This window comes from Oryx dammah, unplaced genomic scaffold (genome assembly GCF_014754425.2).
Source record: "Oryx dammah isolate SB20612 unplaced genomic scaffold, SCBI_Odam_1.1 HiC_scaffold_10, whole genome shotgun sequence".
Lineage (NCBI taxonomy): Eukaryota > Metazoa > Chordata > Mammalia > Artiodactyla > Bovidae > Oryx > Oryx dammah.
In genome coordinates this window covers 56,652,000-56,671,520 of record NW_024070194.1, presented here as the reverse complement: position 1 = coordinate 56,671,520, position 19,521 = coordinate 56,652,000, and the positions used below count along the sequence as shown (strand labels likewise).

The following is a 19,521-nucleotide window of genomic DNA, read 5'->3' as shown; positions in this document are numbered from 1 at the left end:
CCTTAAAAAAAAAAAAAGTCTTACCTTATACAGAATACCCCAATATTAACAGACATATTAATGATTTAAATGTGAGAAATAAATTAAGAGAAACCAAATAATATGAACCAACTATTTCACAGTCACTGCTTAGGAGCCAACAAAGCCTGAGAAGAATTAATAAAAGGAATTACAGAGAAAAATAGTGGTCAATTTAGACTGTGTAAATGTTAAAACCTTCTAGGGATTAGAAAGCATTGTTTCAAGTTAAAGAGCTACAGAATATCTGGATAAAATATTTAGAACAAATGGAAAAACGGTTGCCATATGTAATGTAGAATGACCTCATAAATTGTTAAGAAAAACACTAACTCAATGGAAAAATGGGCACAAGACATTGATTTATTTATAGAAGAACATATGCAAATGGAAAGCAAGCATATACAGAATCATTCTAGAAATTAAAAATATAAATTTAAAAAAGTTACTGTTTTTTACTCATCACGATGGCAGAGATGAAAAAATATATGACAGTGATGAGAATGGGCTAGTTTAATTATTCTCAAACATTAATGGTGAGTCTAGAGACTCAACATTTCAGAAAGCGATTTAGCAATATGTAAAGAAAAGCTTTGAAATAGTTTCTATCATTCTCCCAGTAAACCCACTTATAAGAACGTAGCCTAAGGAGCTAATCAGAGCTGAAAGAGAAGAATTATGTACATGGCCAAAAATAAAATTAGGCAATAAGAAAATGATTAATAAGTAATGACACATTCATATATGGAATATAAACAGCCCTTAAAAATCATTTTTCAAAGAACCTTGGCAAACTGCTAGCTAATCTAGCTACGGGATACAAGACTGCAGAATTGGAATGAGAATCCTGTAAATAAGTCAGTTAATCTTCCCCCGTGTCAAGTGGTTCACTAACAAGAGCATCCAATACAGAGCTCTAGAGCAGGGGTCCCCAGCTTCCAGAATCTAATGCCTGATGATCTGAGGTGGAGTTGATGTAATAATAATAATACTAGAAATAAAGTGCACAATAAGTGTAATGCACTTGAATCATCCTGAAACCATTCATCTCTCTCCACCATCCATGGAAAAATCATCTTCCATGAAACTGGTCCATGCTGCCCAAATGTTTGAGGACCCCTGCCTGAAGCCAGGAGACCAAGGTGGAAGGGGGACCAAGTGTTTGCTCTGCAGTAGGGTGGATGCCCTTCATCCCTCCCTACCTTGGACCTTCAGAGTCCATTCTGGATAAAATGAAGAATCTGAGTAACATTCCTGAAGCCTGCCCAGGGCTTCCCCTCCAGGTGGGAGAACACTAGAATGCCATCTCCAATGGGTCATCTTTGCTGCCAGACTGTCTTGTGTCACCAAAAGCTTGCTTGCCATCTCCTAAGGTCATGCCTGTGACCAGACATGCCCTCAGAAGGAATAATGGGTTTTTAAAAATATTGATGTGTTTCACCTTACCTTGAGAGGAACCACCTATCCTATTGTTACAGAGTATGAGCAGGGCGGGGAGGTGGGGAAAACCAGAAAGGCTAAATGTTGCTTGTTTAAAACCAGATAGTATTCTTCTATTCTGTGTTTTGCCTTTGACTGTGTAGATCACAATAAACTGTGGAAAATTCTTCAAGAGATGGGAATACCAGACCACCTGACCTGCCTCTTGAGAAACCTATATGCAGGTCAGGAAGCAACAGTTAGAACTGGACATGGAACAACAGACTGGTTCCAAATAGGAAAAGGAGTACGTCAAGACTGTATATTGTCACCCTGCTTATTTAACTAATATGCAGAGTATACCATGAGAAACGCTGGGCTGGAGGAAGCACAAGCTGGAATCAAGATTGCTGGGAGAAATATCAATAACCTCAGATATGCAGATGACACCACCCTTATGGCAGAAAGTGAAGAAGAACTAAAGAGCCTCTTGATGAAAGTGAAAGAGGAGAGTGAAAAAGTTGGCTTAAAGCTCAACATTCAGAAAACGAAGATCATGGCATCTGGTCCCATCCCTTCATGGGAAATAGATGGTGAAACAGTGGAAACAGTGGCTGACTTTATTTTTCTGGGCTCCAAAATCACTGCAGATGGTGATTGCAGCCATGAAATTAAAAGACGCTTACTCTTTGGGAGGAAAGTTATGACCAACCTAGGCAGTATATTTGGAGAAGGCAATGGCAACCCACTCCAGTACTCTTGCCTAGAAAATCCCATGGACAGAGGAACCTGGTGGGCTGCAGTCCATGGGGTCGCAGAGTGTGGGACATGAGTGACTTCACTTTCACTTTTCACTTTCGTGCATTGGAGAAGGAAATGGCAACCCACTCCAGTGTTCTTGCCTGGAGAATCCCAGGGACGCGGGAGCCTGGTGGGGTGCCGTCTATGGGGTCGCACAGAGTCAGCCATGACTGAAGCGACTTAGCAGCAGCAGCAGCAGCAGCAGGCAGCATATTAAAAAGCAGAGACATTACTTTGTCAGCAAAGGTCTGTCTAGTCAAGGCTATGGTTTTTCCAGTGGTTACGTATGGATATGAGAGTTGGACTATAAAGAGAGCTGAGCACGGAAGAATTGATGCTTTTGAACTGTGGTGTTGGAGAAGACTCTTGAGAGTCCCTTGGACTGCAAGGAGATCCAACCAGTCCATCCTAAAAGAGATCAGTCCTGGGTGTTCATTGGAAGGACTGATGTTGAAGCTGAAACTCCAGTACTTTGGCCACCTCATGGGAAGAGCTGGCTCATTTGAAAAGACCCTGATGCTGGGAAAGAGTGAGGGCCAGAGGAGAAGGGGACAACAGAGGATGAGATGGTTGGATGGCATCACCAACTCAATGGACATGGGTTTGGGTGGACTCCGGTAGTTGGTGATGAACAGGGAGGCCTGGCGTGCTGGCAGTTCATGGGGTCGGAAAGAGTCGGACATGACTGAGCGACTGAACTGAACTGAATTCTGTGTTTTTTAAAAGGCCAATTGGAGAAAATGACTAACAGTCAATAAATAATTTTCTAAAATTTGGCTCTTATGAAAAAAATTAATGTATGTTTTCACCTCAGGCTATATACTCAAATATTTTTTTCTGGTAGATTAAGACCAATATGATCTTGAAAAAAAAAGCAAGAGGTTATTGGGGGTCTTTTAAATGCCACCCCTGAGTTTTCCTTATTCTTCAGCCAAGTAAGCATGTATTTTTGTTGTGTGACTATCTTCTTAGTCCCGTCATACGCAGAATGCGTGCTCACGGCTCGGCGTGAGACTCAGCACAGGCGGCACCCTTCAGCCACCATCAGCATTATTGTGTGTTCCCCCTGTGTTTCTGGTGGGGTGTGCTCCTGTATGTATGCAGGATGGCTGGGAGTGAGGGACAAGCTAACTTCATGGACCAGAATAAAACTAACTAGCCTCTGGGGATTCTAATCCATGACCTCTGCCCAACAGAGGAGATGGGAGTAAATAACAGATAGGTAGTGAGCACTTCCAAGAGACAGACGGTGGTCCAGAGGAGACGTCCGTGGGTCTCACCACACAAGCAAAGCTGCTTCATTCTCTGTTTCTTCTGTGACCTTAGTTTAGAAGAGAATGTGAGGGGCAGGCTGGGAGCACCTCTTCCCCAAACCTAAGACTGTAACTGAAAAGCTAAATGCTCACTTTTCAAGGTCCTGATGCAGGGTTCTCAAATCTGAGGGGACAGAGAGCTCAAAGCCCATGAGCTGTAGGAGGACAGATCTGACTTGGCTCTAGGGCATCGGTGGTCAGCTGGTGGAAAAAAGAGCCAAAGGGGGACTTCTCTGGCAGTCCAGTGGTTAAGGCTTTGCCTCCCTGTGCAGAGGGTGGCAAATTCGATCCCTGGTCGGGGGGTTAAGATCTCATATGCCTTGTGGCCAAAAAACCAAAACAAAGCAGGAGCAATATTGTAATAAATTCAGAAGACTTTTTAAAGGGTCCACATCAAAGAGGGGGGGGGAGGAAAAAGGAAAGGAAGAGCCAAAGTAATTGTTGAGCAGGTTCAAATGGGGCTGGGGCTGGCAGCTGCCTTCTGAGGAGGTCACAGGGAGCCTGGAGACAGGTCCACTGAACGCTAAGGCACGCCTGAAGTGCTCTGGATACTTTGAGCAGAGGCACCTGCCCTGGTAACGCATCACCTCAGGAAAACTCCAAAGAAGGAAGGGAGGAAAACAAGTGGTCAGATCTAGAACGAGCAAGAGAAGTGAAAATATCTCTGGGAACTCAGAGCATGAGGCAGTGCAAGGCAGTGAGGAGCACAGAGGGACTGAATCATCTACACAAGCTCGGAATCGGCACCCAGTTCTCTCCAAGCGCACCTAGCCTGGCTGAAGGGCAGACAAGGTGAAAGGCAGAGAGAGCCGCTTCTCGAAGGCAGGTTGCAACCCAAACTATGGTGAATCCTGCCTTTAATACACAGCCATGAGCATTCTTCCCTTCTAAGATTTCCTCTGGGTCCTTATATTGCTTCAAGTTCACAGACTGTCCATTTGTGAATAGAAATTCACCAAAACTGAAAAACAGATTTCTTAAGGAAGAAACAGTAACACCAATGCATTTCTATGCTGCTAATATCTGATTTAGACATGTGATACTTCGGCAAATTATATTCTGCATGTTTACTTAAGTAAAATAGTATAATTATCATGAAATGAGAATAATGCTGAAATTTAATTTTCTAGAGCAAATATTGGCAATGAGTTTTAAGTCTGTCTTCTGCCTTCTGAATGCAAAATGTTGAGATTTGTCCTTTCATTATTTTTCAAATGTGCATTCCTGACAGACTCAAACACTTAATGAAATTATTAGCGGAACTACAATATAAATAAGTGTTTTACCTTCTGGCTATTTAATATAGCAACAACCTTTAAGAGCTAATATGTATCATGCACGTCACCCAAAATGGTCACAAACCTAATTGTTCTACTGCCAACATTGATGTGTTGCTGGTAATTTGTGATTATAAATGTTTATGTCACTTTTATAATTAAGGACTTAGGATGATGTTGGCAGGCAATGTTTGTATGCCTCCAAAGGAACAAAAATTTAGAAGGCAAAATAAACTTGTGCCTTTCTGAAATATTTGTATGCTGATAACCTCAAGGGCAAAAAAACACTAAATATTCTGGGGAGGTTTAATCTGAATGATCATACTCTATTGAGTACATTCCTCAATAATTTTCACCTACTGGCTGCCCACATTATATGGTCGTAGCTGAAGGGAAGACACCTCTTAAGATTATTCAGCCCAAGCTTCACATTATCTTGGTGAAGAAAAAAGTTAATTCTGCAAGATATAAGAATTAATCAGAAATTCTGAAAATTCAACACCTTTTGAGATTATATCTGTAATATGCACATTCCCTCATGTATGTTTATAATTTTATGTAAATGTGACCATCCCATACATTCCAGGATTCTTTTGAATTCATTACTTTTCAAATTTTCTCTCTGGTGTCTATAAATGTGATCTCATGTATCAAGATCTCATTTTCTTTTGTTTTATTCCAAAAATGACAGTAATGAATGATTGTCCTGCTTTTCTCTGGTCCACGTTGTTCCACACCTTACACCATGATGACATACTCCCAACTAGCTGATCTTTGTCATCCAGCAATTTCCCATACATTTAAAAATGAATGAGGTGGATAACATTAGGATGTGAATGCTCTTGTGATAAGTTTATTCACACAGTGGGCTGTGGCTGGGACTAGGAAGTTAGCCATCTGTGAGTCTCCATCCTGGTTAGAGTTGTTTTATGCTGGCAGTCATGGCTGCTTACACATATAAGTATGAGATATTCTTTGATTTGATTAGATTTGGCTTGATTTGATTAGAAAGATTTGGAACAATTCCGTTTCTCTGTGTATTTCTACCTCTGAGGATTAGGAATTATTGTTGCCCCATTATTATATGCAGTCATGATCTAGTGATACCCTTAAAGTCCCACTGGAAAATGTGTGCTCAGATATCTGTTGAATATAGGCCATTCCCCACTAAGCACCAGCACCCCACTCCTTGCCCAACTTTAAAATATTTTTCATGCAGACCTTCCTGCACAGATGCGCTCAGGGATGGAGATTAAGAATCATGAAAAATAGACAGAAATTCTTTGTAAGAGGCCTATTGTTAGTCACTCAGTCCTGTCCGACTCTTTGCGACCCCATGGACTGTAGCCTGCCAGGCTCCTCTGTCTATGGGATTCTCCAGGCAAGAATCTACTGGGGTGGGTAGCCATTCTCTTCTGTAGGGGATCTTCCCAACCCAGGGATCAAACCCAGGCCTTCCACATTACAGGCAGATTCTTTACCATCTGAGCCACCAGGGAAGCCCCAAGAGACTTATTAGTTCTGTGCATAAAAAGCCATTTGTAAGGAGCACTGACTGCCAAGTGTGAAGACCATCAGACGCTCTGATGATGTTGCTACAGATTTGAGAACTTGGCTCTGTGAAAGAGTAAGGGAAGGAGGACAAACTTAATTCTTTCTTTGACAGCATTTTTAAAGTCCAGTCTGAACATCCTAATAGTTTGAGATTCTAAATATTGTTGAAAGACTAGATTAGCCTTTTAGAAAAGAGGCCCTCCTGCAGACTAGCAGTCCCTTGATTTGGGCCATAATATGAGGTGATGCTTTAGACTGAGGATCATGCAGTGTGTGGATGGATGGATGGGTGGATGAGTAGATGAATGGATAGATAGGTGGGTCGCTGTATAAGGCCAGCAACAGGGGATTCTGTGAGCGTTATCCTCCTTTTCTAAGATTTTATGGCAGTTTTTCTCCTTGCCCGCCCCACTCATCCTCTGAGCTGCTATTCCATGTTACCAAACTGTGCAATTCTTTTCTTCCTCTTCCCCTTACTTCTCAAAGTCCTAGACCATCAGACAATTGGAAGGAAGCATGTAGTGAGGCTTATGATAAGGGTTGGTGGGAGCAACAAAGGAATTTCTTCTATCAGTTTTAGCCCCAGTTGTATATATATAATTTGTTCTTTAACCTTAAAGGAAAACATTGCTTAATAATACCTTTGATAATGGAGTCCTTATTTATGATCACCTTTCTTGTAGGTATCTCAAAAGGAGAGGAGCCAAAACTATTGAGACCCCCAAGGCGGCCCCGAAAACCCAAAACACTAAATAACTCTGAAGACTCCACATACTATTCTCTGCTTCATGTAAGTGTGTGTGTTAGGTGCTTAGTCGTTCATGTCCATCTCTTTGCGAGCTCATGGACTGCAGCCCGCCAGGCTCCTTTGTCCTTGGAATTCTCCAGGCAAGAAAACTGAAGCGGGCAGCCATTCCCTTCTCCAGAGCGTCTTCCCCACCCAGGGATTGAACCTGCGTCTCCTGCATTACAGGCAGATTCTTGACCTTCTGAGCCACCACTGGCTCGATCTTATTATCAAATGGGAGCTGTAGTGTCTCCTCTAGTGGCCAGTAAGGAAACTGACCACACAGTCCTGTCAAGAGGGAGGGCTTTTTGAGGGAGACACTCGTTGGCTTCTCCTTCCTGGCCTCTCCCTGGCTGGCGAGATGGACACTTGCCTGTCCTCTAGCCTCTCGTCCTCAGGGTCCACCCCTCCCCCACAGGCCTGTGGCCTCCTAGGAGTTTTCTCTGCTAATCCTTGAATCTGAACTGATATGCAGAATATCAGTTCAGATAGAGAAGAGTATCACAGCAGGAGCTCTCCAGAGAGGGGCCTTAGTGTGAAAGGGTGAGTCTCCAAGGAAGGGACGGGGAGAAGGAGCTACTTATCGAGGACCTTTTAAATTCTGGGTTCAGAGTGATGTGTATTTACGAGCATTGTGAGATCGAATTCTAGAAAGAGCCTGAAGGGTGGCATCCCCATCTCCCGGATCAGGATTCTGAGACATGGATGAGGCTCTTCTGAGCCTTGAGGGCCATTCACTGAACTCAGGTCTTCTGATTCCACATCTGTTGAGTCATAGTGAGCAGCCTGGGAGCTCTTGGCATCACCCCCACCGTCCTGTGCTTCCTCTCAGGTTCCTGTTCTTCCATTAATCCACCATCCACCTGGTTACCTACGCCAGGAAACTGGGGGGCAGCCTGAGTCTTGCCTGCTGTCTCAAACCCAACATCAGATCAGTCACTCGAAAGTGTGTCTTCTCCCCACAAAGGCTGGCTCTGATTCATCTTCCTCCTCTGGCTATCTTGGCAACTACTTTATTCCAGACTATCTCATTCCTCACCTGGATAGTTCAGACCCCACCTAACTGCTTCTAATCTCAGCCTCTGTAGTCTGTCTCGCCTTGCATAGCGCCTTTAATATCTTGGCCACTCCTGCATGAAATCCAGATGCCTTCCTTGTTGGGCCAGGGACAACTCTTCCTCCCAGCCCCGCTGACCAGAGTTACCTCCTGGCATCTCTGCCATTGCTCAGCCTCCCATGCCCCGAGTCTTTTCCTCCTGCTGGTCCTTCTATTTGGAATACTTATTCCCTTCCCCTTCCCCCTGCATGGTTGAGAGAGCAACAACTCTCCATGTCCCAGAGAACCCAGCGAAGGTTTCCTGTGAATTGGAATTGCCTCCTACCTCCCCGGTGTCAGATGAAGCGTAACTTCCAGATCAGCCCTCTCCTAGTCCTCTTCCTTCTCTCTGGTGGTTTCTCTCCAGCGTCTTTGGAAGGGTCCTGTTCCCCTTGGTGTTGCCTGGGATTCAATCTTAGATTCTCTTCTCATCCTATTATCTTCAGACATTCTCATCAGCTGCCAGGACCTCAGTTTCTACCAATTCCTGGATCCTGGTCTCTGGCTCAGACCTCCCCCTCTCTCCAAACTCAAATATCAAAATGCCTAGTGTTCATTTTACATATTCTATGTGATGGACAAAGGCACCCATACATGTATATGTATGTGTGTGTGTGCATATGCACACCTGCATACTATGGATACACATATACACACACAGAGAGACTGATATACCAGACACACACATGCATATGCAGGCACAGAGTTTTATTGAGATGTAAGTCACATGTCATATAATTTATCCATCTAAAGTATACAATTAAATGTTTTTCAGTGTAAAAACAGAGTTGTGCAACCATCACCACAATTTTACTTTATTTTTTCATTTATTTTCAAAATACAACTTTTAATTGAAATTTAGTTGATTTACAATGCTGTAAATCAGTATATATATATTAAATATATATAGCTGACTCACAAGTGAGTCCCAACTCCCAAGAAGATTACTTTGTCATCATACTGTTATTTTTTAAATAATATAAAGTGTTTTCATACATCTTAAATTATCAGTGACTGGAATCTGTTTTATAGCCCTGACTCTTGAAATCTGTGGCTGCAATGAAACATAAAACATAGAAAACTAGTGTATTATTATAAGTAAAAACACACCATGGGCTCATATTTACCTGGCCCTTACCTGGATTTGGGGAGGTTACACATTAAGTGAAATTTAAGCTGTGATGGAGCCCCATCCCCTTTAAACATTAAAACACATTCTGTACTTTTAAATGGTTTTCATGAACATCATTCTAAAATATGCTGCATATTTTAAGCCTTCTCTCCATGACCCAGGCCACTGTAGTCAGCAAAAATGTTTGTACTTTATTCACATCTGTGCTTATCAAAGAAGCTGCCTGACAGTCGTATCTGAAGCAGCACCTGCCTCTGTATTTGCCTGGCCCAGCTTCATATTTCTTCATAGCAGGTATAAATATGTATCTGTGTGTTTCCTGTCTGACTCTCCCCTGTGGACTAACAGCTCCAGGAAGACAGAGACTTTGCTCCTTCTTATAGCCCCATTGTTGCTCATCATGAGCCTGTTTGCTAAAAAACACAGGACATATTTAGAGAAGATTCTCGGCGCTGCCAGACTGTGGACATGACACCCCTCGTGCTTGCCTGACATGAGCAGCTGTGCTGACAGGCGTCTCGCCTATTGATACAGCTTTTGTTTATCCTTGGACATTGCCACTGACTGTGGTCATTCCAGCTGCCTTCATACCAATACCAGCTCTCTTCTGTGATGGGATTCTCTTAACCTCCTACATCTGGGAAATGTTGCTGTTGTCCTGTCCAAAATAAGAGTAAGCTGAGGCTGAGAATCTTGGCTTTGAGGAGAGAATGTTAGCTGAATACTTCGCTCTGTTGTCACGGGGTGTGGTGTCTGCTCTAACTTCCAGAAATTGTGTGGCCATCAGCAAAATGACTCAGGGCCAACAGCTTCCTCAAAAAATGAGTGATGGACACAGTCCCATCACAAGCCCCTTCTGGTCCCATTATTTTTCTGGAGTCTTCCCCGAACCATAGCATTGGGTGGTTTGATCACTCCCAGGTCCCTTTTTTTAATGTCTGCATTTTGGCTACTGTCTTAATCCTTGTGAAGACCTCTGAATACATAATGCATTCATGTATTTCCAAAAGGAAAGTAAGAGTGTGTCCATCATGTTGTAATGGAGGTGAATTTTCAAGTTTTACCATAAAGCAAATTTCTTTATGTCACACGGGAAGGAGAAGGTGTAAAATGCAGCAACCAAGGAAGGGTTTCTTCAGAGTCTGCTGAACTCAGACCTCTGTTCTTTCAAAAGCTTCCTCAGAATACATCCTCACCATATCTCATTCTTAGTCATCTCTGTTTCCTTGTCTTTCTTCTTTACTCTGGTTTGGCAAGAACCTGCCACAGGACATTTGGTTCTTTATTTGCAATGTGTCATATCAAAACTTTAATTGAGGACTTCCCCGTGGTCCAGCAGTTAACATGCCGTACTTCTAATGCAGGGAGCATGGGTTCAATCTGTGGTCAGGGAATTAAGATACTGCGGGTCATGCAGTGTGGCCAAAATATAAATAATAAATAAAAATTAAAATATAATTTTAAAAGCCTAATTCAAGACATAATTGGTCTTAGCAATTCAAACATGGCTCATTTTATTGTGCTTCACGGGTACTGTTTTTTGTTTTTTACAAGTTGAAGTTTTGTGGAAACCATTCAGAAAGTCTATTGGCACCATTTCCCCAACACAATTTGCTCACTTCCTGTCTCTGTGTCCCATTTTGGTAATTTTTGAAATATTTCAGACCTTCTACCAGCATTTTAATGGCATTTTTAGCAATAAAATAGGTTTAAATTTTTAAATTAAGGAATGCCATTTTTTAGGCATAATGCTATTGTGCACTTTATAATAGACTATAGTGCAGTATAAACTGGGCTTCCCTGGTGGTGCTAGTGGTAAAGAACCCTCCTGCCAGTGCAAGAGAGATGTGGATTTGGTCCCTGGGTCGAGAAGATCCCTTGGAATGGGAGATGGCAACCCACTCCAGTATCTCGCCTGGAGAATCCCCATGGACAGAGGAGCCTGGAAGACTACAGTTCATAGCGTCGCAGAGTTGGGCACGACTGAAGCGACTTAGCACCCATGGACATAGCGTAAACCGGCCATACCACACAGCAGTGGGATCTCAGTTCCCCAACCAGGGATCTGACTCACACCTCTTGCACTGAACGTGCAGAGTCTTAACCACTGTACTGCCAGGGAAGTCCCATGTAAATGTAACTTTTATGCACCAGGAAACAAACAAACAAAAAATTGTGTGACATGCTTTATTATGATACTCGCTTTATTGCCGTGGCCTGGAACCAAACCTGCACTATCTCTGAGATGAGTATGTAAGTGCCCCTAATATAAAGGCCCCCAGTAATAAAATGCATATTAAACCCCTCTTCTAGGTGGTACAGTATCCTTCTTGATGATGAAGAATGCCATCACATACATCCCTGACTTTAGCCCTAGAGCCTAGGAAACTAAGACACAATTAAATGTAAAGCTCTGTCTTAAAGTTCATATTTCTCTCTCTTTGTTCCTTATTTACAGCTCCTATTTTTATCTCTTTGACTACATAATTGCTTCTATTATAAGCCATTTTAAATAATTTTGGGAAAAATATGCCACAGAATTACATTTCATAAGAGTACTCTAGCACAGATGAGAGCGAAAAAACAGTGCAGACAATATTTCTTCCTTTAAGAATTCAGTAACTGAGAACCAACTTGTACATAGCATCTCCCAGACAGAAATACTGATCCAGAAGAAAATGTCCTTGCCAGAGCAGAGCAGTATTTGATTCTTGGCTATAGAAAGAGGATCTCTGTTACTCAGCATCATTCAGCATCTCTTCAGATTATAGAAAATTGCTATTGAGAACAAGAGAGAGATTTTTTCAGATAATGGATCAAGGAGGCAGGACCTCTCAGATTAAAGCAGGAACAACCACATCAAACACCACCCTGGTCCCAGGGGATCATTAGCTGAAGTGCTGGGGGCCACTGTACCTCTGCTGGTATAGCGTTTGTAAGCACCTCCTAGCCTAGGGCTCTGGGTCAGGAATGTGAAGTTAACAGGAAATGTTAAGGACAGGAATGTCTTTGGTGTCCTGCTCCTTACATTGTTATTTCCAGAATGATCCACTCCCAGACTTTATGCAGGTAAGCATTCACTTCTACCTCATCCACTGGCTACAATACCAACCAATAAGAAGAAAGCAAACTATGAACTTTTTGACTCATCTAACGTTTTAAGGTATTAAAATGATAAACGATGAGAAAAAAAGTGATTTGGTGTATCTATAAAGACAACTTGGGAAAACCCTTCATATTGACAAACCATTATTATTAATAATTGCCATTTTTATTATCTTGCATTTTCAAGGTGTCAATCAACTTCATGCTTGCATTAGGGTTTCCACAATTACAATATCTTCAGCATGTTTGCAGTGTTTGTTTCCTTAGCCTAAAAGACATATATACTCTTTTCAACATGTAAATATAAAAGTTCAAATATATTGAGCTAGAACCCAGTGAAATATAATTTTATATGTTAATACTATAGTAATATATCCATTAATTATATTAAGATCATCATATTATATTGATTATTTTTCATTATTCCATTCCCTTTAGAAATCAATCCAAGAAGAAAAACGAAGACCAAGGAAAGATAGGTAATTATTATTTTTAAATTTTAATAACTCATCAAACCAAAATATAAATCTATATGTTGAAATTATGTTTAAAGGCCACCTACTTTATATGCATAGATTTGGAAAGTGTTGTGCTGTCAATAAATTTTTAAATATGGAGTTTACATGTAATCTATAAGATCTTGCCTATTGGAAATATATATTGAGCTAAACCCAGAGCAGTAGGTGGCTCAGTGGTAAAGAATCCATCTGCCAATGCAAGAGGCACAGATCTGATCCCTGGGTTTGGAAAGACCCCCCTGGAGAAGGGAATGGCAACCCACTCCAGTATTCTTGCCTGGGAAATCCCATGGACAGAGGAGCCTGGCGGACTACAGTCCACGGGGTCCCAAAGACTCAGACACGACTTAGGGACTGAGCACAAGCAGAAACGCAGTGCATGGTATATATGCTGCGGACACAGATAGTGTTGGATAAATTGTACCATCCAATACAGAATTGTCCTTTCTTGTCCCATGACTGTGGTTTTGATTGAGCTATTTGAACATGCTCATGTTCATGAGCTTTCTTTCCCCAAACTCCCTTGTACTTTTTTGTTCTTCAACATGAGCTAAATCTTACATTTCATTAATATAATGGTTATGGATTTGTCAGGAAGATGAGGTTTCTGACACCTGCGTATGTGGCCTACTTCAATTCAAACTATTTCCCTTTCCCTGTAACATTTCAGTCCATGCTTTTAATATCATCCCACTATTTCAATCAACTAATGTCCAAACAGTGCTCAAAACAATTGAGAGTTCTTCTGAGAAGCATGAGTGGACACAGAGTTCCATATTTATGAATTGGTGGCATTCTGAAAATGTGTTTGCAAATTGGTTATCTGAACTTGAAAGAGCTTTTCCCCAAAGGACTGTAACACCTGGTAGTTTTCCAGACCTTTACCTCTTGACCTCGGATGAAGTTCCATCAGATTACAGAGCACCCAGGAACCAGAAGCATAGCTTGAGTAGATCCTCGAATGAAAATGGTTGGGGACCCACCCCTGCATGTGTGTCATATGCAGGAATTAAAATCTAGTGCAGAAATTAATCCCCCAGAGACCAGGAGATAGGGAAGGACAGGGGTTGCCTATGAAGGAAGTCAGGTAAGATCATGACGCCCTGCGTGCATCTATAGGCTGATGGATAAATTTGGGAAATGGTTGTGCTGGGACATAAAGGTCAACTTTCCTCATAGTGGCCCAAGGGTCAGTTGTGAGCTGTGGCCAAATGAGTATTTATAATCACCAACTATCTAGTAGCTGCTAGTTTTGTGCCAAGTTGGATGTGGTAGAAGTTGGAAAGGCATTTCCAGCAGCTAGATACTCTCTTAAAGGTAAGAGGTGAGTGGTTTTTCTTTTTAACTTATGGTATGTACTATTTTTTGCACATCGCAAGACTTCTCTCATTCCTATTAGCATGCATGTGTGACTCAATTACTGTAGATATTAATACTTTAAATGAAGAAACTGAGTCTCTTATAAGTTTCAGTGAGTAGACAGCCTGACTCTATGGTGTGTTTGGTCATTTGCAGTCAGGGGAAATTATTAGATCTGGAGGATTTCTATTATAAGGAGTTTTTGCCCAGTCATCCTGGACCAAAGGACCACAACCCTAGTTTAAGAGAACGAAGACAACAGCAAGAACTCCAGAACCGATGTTTCAAAGCTGATGAAAGGTAATAAATATATGTTAAAAGTACAGCATTTTGAATGTTATACCACCATTCCATTTCTAGAGCACTTTCATTTATGTATGGACTAATCAGGCTACAGTCCATGCGGTCACAAAGAGTTGAATATGACTGAAGTGATTAAGCTTGCTGGCTTAATGACAAAGTGTTCTTACTGAATATTGCATCTTGTGATTGACACATTGTTTAAAAGTAAAATCAAGGATTATGGAGGTAATCAGATATCCCAGTTTTTCTAGCACAATCTCAGTGTTTACTTGTTTTCTTGGTGTAATCATCAATAGAATCTCCTTTTAAAATACCTCAGTTTCGATGATAATGATATGGTCATATTGCTGCTGCTAAGTTGCTTCAGTCGTGTCCGACTCTGTGCGACCCCATAGACGGCAGCCCATCAGGCTCCACCGTCCCTGGGATTCTCCAGGCAAGAACGCTGGAGTGGGTTGCCATTTCCCTCTGCAATGCATGAAAGTGAAAAGTGAAAGTGAAGTTGCTCACTCGTTTCCGACTCTTAGCAACCCCATGGACTGCAGCCTACCAGGCTCCTCCGTCCATGGGATTTTCCAGGCAAGAGTACTGGAGTGGGGTGCCATTGCCTTCTCCGATGGTCATACTAACTGTAAGCAATACCTGTCTTAAATAGTAGTCACAACCTGTGTTTAGGCTCTAAACAATGTAATTTTATTTACTTATTGGTTTCTTGATGATGCTATGTAATTTCTCAGAATTGATGATATCAGACCAAAAAAAAAATTGGGGAGAAAATTTCATACAGAAATGTGTGTTTTGGATATGATTTTCACTTTGCCACCAGCTTTGATATTTAACTTAAACCATTTATAGCTCACTTAGAATTTGGGGAATCTTTTTTTCTTTCCCCAAAAAATTCTTGGTAAAGTTTTGAAGTTGAGGGCACATAATAAGGTGGACATGTGGTATATGAAAAACGGGAGCAACACCAGGCAATATAAAGCTGGTTTTCCAACATTCTAAGTGAACATCCTGTGGCCCAGGGCACTCAGATGCCTCACCCACCTCTTTGACAGTGTGACGGGTGGTGAAGAGAAGAGGCTTTAGAGTCTTAGATTTGGTTCCTGATTCTGCTACTTAGTTACTGAGTAACCTTGCTCATGTTACTGGGCCTCTCTAAGCTTCTGTTTCCACATCTGCAAAAGGATTTACTAATAGCTTCTCCCTGTTGTTGGAGAGATGAAATGAAATGATGAATTCGGATGTGATTAATGCCAGACATGGTGCCGGGGAGTTGTTCCATAAATGGTGGCCGTCATTCTCTTTATTTGCTTGTCCAGAACCAACCTGAACAATGATTTCTGCCCCTTGTCTCCAAAAGAAGATGTATTCTTCCACCTCAGAGCTGAGAACTGTTAACAGGTTGGAGCTTAGAGACACTCTGGTCCAACAACAGAGCTCTATACGGGAGCACACCAAGTGCCCAAGAGATTAAAGATGTGCCCAAAGTCCCACATAGTGTGTGTGAACTAAAATCCAAGAGCTTTCAATCCTGGCTCACTTGGCTTCTCACTGACTTAGTTGCTTCCAATTTTGACAAGCCAGTCTGAATCCTCTCCAGTGTGTTCTCCCCTCCCCCAGCAGCAGACGCACATCTGCTGTGAACCTGTTCTATCCTGACCTTCCAGTGGCATCTAAGGATGTGAAGTCAGCGTTCACTAGACTAGCAGCTGGAAGCCTGCATCAGTGGAGTGCTGGTTGTGCTCTTATCTTGTCTTTACTCTAATCTCACTTGCTCTTCCCAGGAGCGGGGGCAGGCGGGGGTGTGGGTGGGGGAGTTACTCTCACCATCCTTTTTTACAGATGTGGAGGCTAAGCCTGCAAAGTTTCATACTGCATATAGTCACCTAGATACTAAGTAATGGAAGTAAAATTTGAGCACTGGCCTTTGTGCGTTTAGAGTTGATGACTTTAGGCACCCATACTGGGTGCTAGAAGAAGGAGAGATGCAATGAATGCAGGGTGCACAAGGATCATAGATAGAAGACCCTTATGTCCATATCTGAGGAGCTGGGCTCTAGAAAGTATTTTGATTTAACCATGCTGACAGGCAACTCCGAGGTGCCCTATTTCTAAACTAAGGAAGATTAAAGGGATAAACCAGCAAGTGCAGTAGATCAACCTTGATAGGATCTTGGCTTTAAAATAAAAAACAAAACAGAAAAACAGCTCTAAAGGGTCTTTGGGGACAGTTAGAGAAGCTTCAGGCCAAACTATCTGTTGGAATATTTTATATATCTTATATTATTATTTTATAAACAAATATATTCTTTCTTCAAACATTTTCTTCACTGTCCTCCAGGACCGTAAGTACTTCTCTTGGTTTGCCCACTCCCTCACTGGCTGCTCCTTCTCATTCCCCTTGACTGATTTCTTTTCATTTGCCTGACCTCTCAACACTGGAGAGTCTCATCCTTTGTATTATCAACGTATACTCTCAAGATCTTAAATATCATCTGCTTACCTAAAACTCTCCAACAGAATACCCTGAGATTAGGGCATATATATCCAACTGCCTATTCAGTATCTCCTCTTGAATATCTACTATCCAAAACTTACCGCAATTGAAACCAAAATCTTTTAACTCCCCCTGCCCCCAAATATACTCCTTCAGCAGCCTTCCGCATCTCATTAAATGGCAACCTCATTTTTATTGTTGCTTTAGGTAAAAACCTTGGAGACATTCTTAATTCCTTTCTTTTACACCCCACATCCATTCAGTAGACTGTTCCAGATCGACCTACCAAAATGACCAGAATCTGACCAGTTCTCAGCTACTCAGGCTTGCTTAAACTATTGCCCGGTCTTTTCACAGGCCTGTTTACTTCCACTGAATCACTCTGCTACTCAGAAACCTCCAGTGTCTCTCTTGTTCAGGTCCCTGCCATGGTCTCAAAGCTCCACGTTGTCTGTCACACTGTCCCCTCCTTCCTCCTGCTCTCATCCCTTGCTGTTCTCCCCCTTGCTTGCTCCACTCCAGCCGTAATAGCCTCCTTGCTGTGCCATGAATACAATATACACACTGTCATCCTAGGACCCTAATGGGGACCTCCTGTCATCCTGGAATGACTGCCCTTCCCTGCGAGATCTGCCTGGCTCCTTCCTTCCCTTCTTCAGGTCTCCCATCAGATGTCACCTTATCAGAGAGTCCTTTCCTGATCACCCTCTATGAAATTGCTTACACTCACACACATGTACCCCCACCCACCTGACTCTTCTTTGTAGAAGGCTTCCCATCCTCCAGGGCTTCCCTGGTGGCGCAGAGGTTAAAGCGTTTGCCTGCAATGCAGGAGACCTGGGTTCGATCTCTGGGTCGCGAAGATGCCCTGGAGAAGGAAATGGCAACCCACTCAGTATTCTTGCCTGGGAGAATCCCATGGACGGAGGAGCCTGGTGGGCTACAGTCCATGGGGTCCCAAAGAGTGGAACACGACTGAGCGACTTCAGTTTCACTTTCCCAGCCTCCAACTCTCACCGCCTAGAGTGCTGGAGCTGTCCATGGTCCTCTCCCCTTCTAGACTGTAAATCCTGGTAGAGTAGGGACTTGTGTACACCCATCACCTACACCGGTAGCTGATACTTAGTAGGTGCTCCATGAATAAATGGATTGATGAATAATGCTGCATTTTAGGGAGCTCCCTGCTTCCCCCAGGCAAGCTGCAGAACCTAAAGGTAGTTGTTGGCAGGATTTCCCAGCAGTGGCTTCAGGAAGGTGGCCCAACAGCCTCATTGAAGATGTTGAAACATTGGAAAAGCTAACAGAGTGATTGGTCCGATTTGGGGGAAGCATTTAGGTGGCTCAGCCGGTAAAGAATCTGCCTGCAATGCAGAAAACCCCGGTTCGATCCCTGGGTTGGGAAGATCCCACCGAGAAGGGAATGGCAACCCACTCCAATATTCTTGCCTGGAGAATTCCATGGACAGAGGAGCCTCGGGGTGACGGGGGGTAGGGTGGTGCTACAGTCCATGGGTCACAAAGAGTCGGACACGCCTGAGTGACTAACACACTTCCTTTAAAACAAACAACTGAGCGTTTGCAAAGTGATTGTCTGTAGAGGCACCTTGAGTTTCCTGTTTAAGGAGAAGTTACTGAAGTATTTATTGGTTGTGAATTATTTCAAGCCAAACCAAGCTCACCTTTCTGATGTTTTACTTAGCTGTCATTCAAACAACTAGGCTTCACCAGGTTCCACCAACCCGTCTGCTCCTCGCTCAAGAGTTTTGCAGACCTGCTGAGCAAATCCGTTAGGTCACTGCTCTGCTGTTTTGAACGTGCGGTTCTTAAACGCCCACTGAAGGTGGGAGTTGTGGGAGAAGGACCCGCCTGACTCGGGGTGGGCGGGGAAGCCGCGGCGCGCGCTGGCGCCGCTGACGCTCGGCCCCCGGTCTCGCTCGCAGGTGCTGGGCGGCGGAGGACGGCCTGGAGGAGGAGAATGGGCCCGCCGCCAACCCCTACGACTACAGGAGGCTCCTGCGCAAAACCTCCCAGCGCCGGCGCCTCGTTCAGCAGGTGTAGCCCCGCTGCTCCGCGGCAAGCGCCGTCGGGATGTGCCCGAGACGGCGGGGCTTGTCGGGGCCAAAGCGGGGGACCCTCGGGCGCTGCGCCATCAGGCACGGGGGCTGCGGCTCTGACCGTAGGGGTTGCCCGCTGTGCTGGCCCCTCGAGTGCCCGGGCCAGCCGCTGTTGCTCGGAGGGCAGACAACTGGGAGCCCTTCAGACGCGGCGTCTCCGCGCTGCGGCGTCCTCCTCTCCCACCAGCCAGCCAGGCTGGGCGTCCCTGGCCCCGGCCCCCAGTG

At 43.4% G+C, this 19,521-nt stretch overlaps 1 protein-coding gene across 1 annotated transcript in view; it reads left to right on the top strand.

Annotated features, from left to right (window-relative positions):
- The window catches only part of MYO3A (myosin IIIA), a 154,572-nt gene extending 135,286 nt beyond the window's left edge, over nt 1-19,286 (top strand). Inside the window, exons 30-33 of the mRNA XM_040248540.1 lie at nt 7,066-7,172; nt 12,941-12,981; nt 14,536-14,679; nt 19,123-19,286. Of these exons, the coding sequence (XP_040104474.1) occupies nt 7,066-7,172; nt 12,941-12,981; nt 14,536-14,679; nt 19,123-19,240 (410 nt within the window). The 3' untranslated portion in view covers nt 19,241-19,286. The remainder of the gene's footprint in view (nt 1-7,065; nt 7,173-12,940; nt 12,982-14,535; nt 14,680-19,122) is intronic.
- The last annotated feature ends 235 nt before the right edge of the window (nt 19,287-19,521 follow it).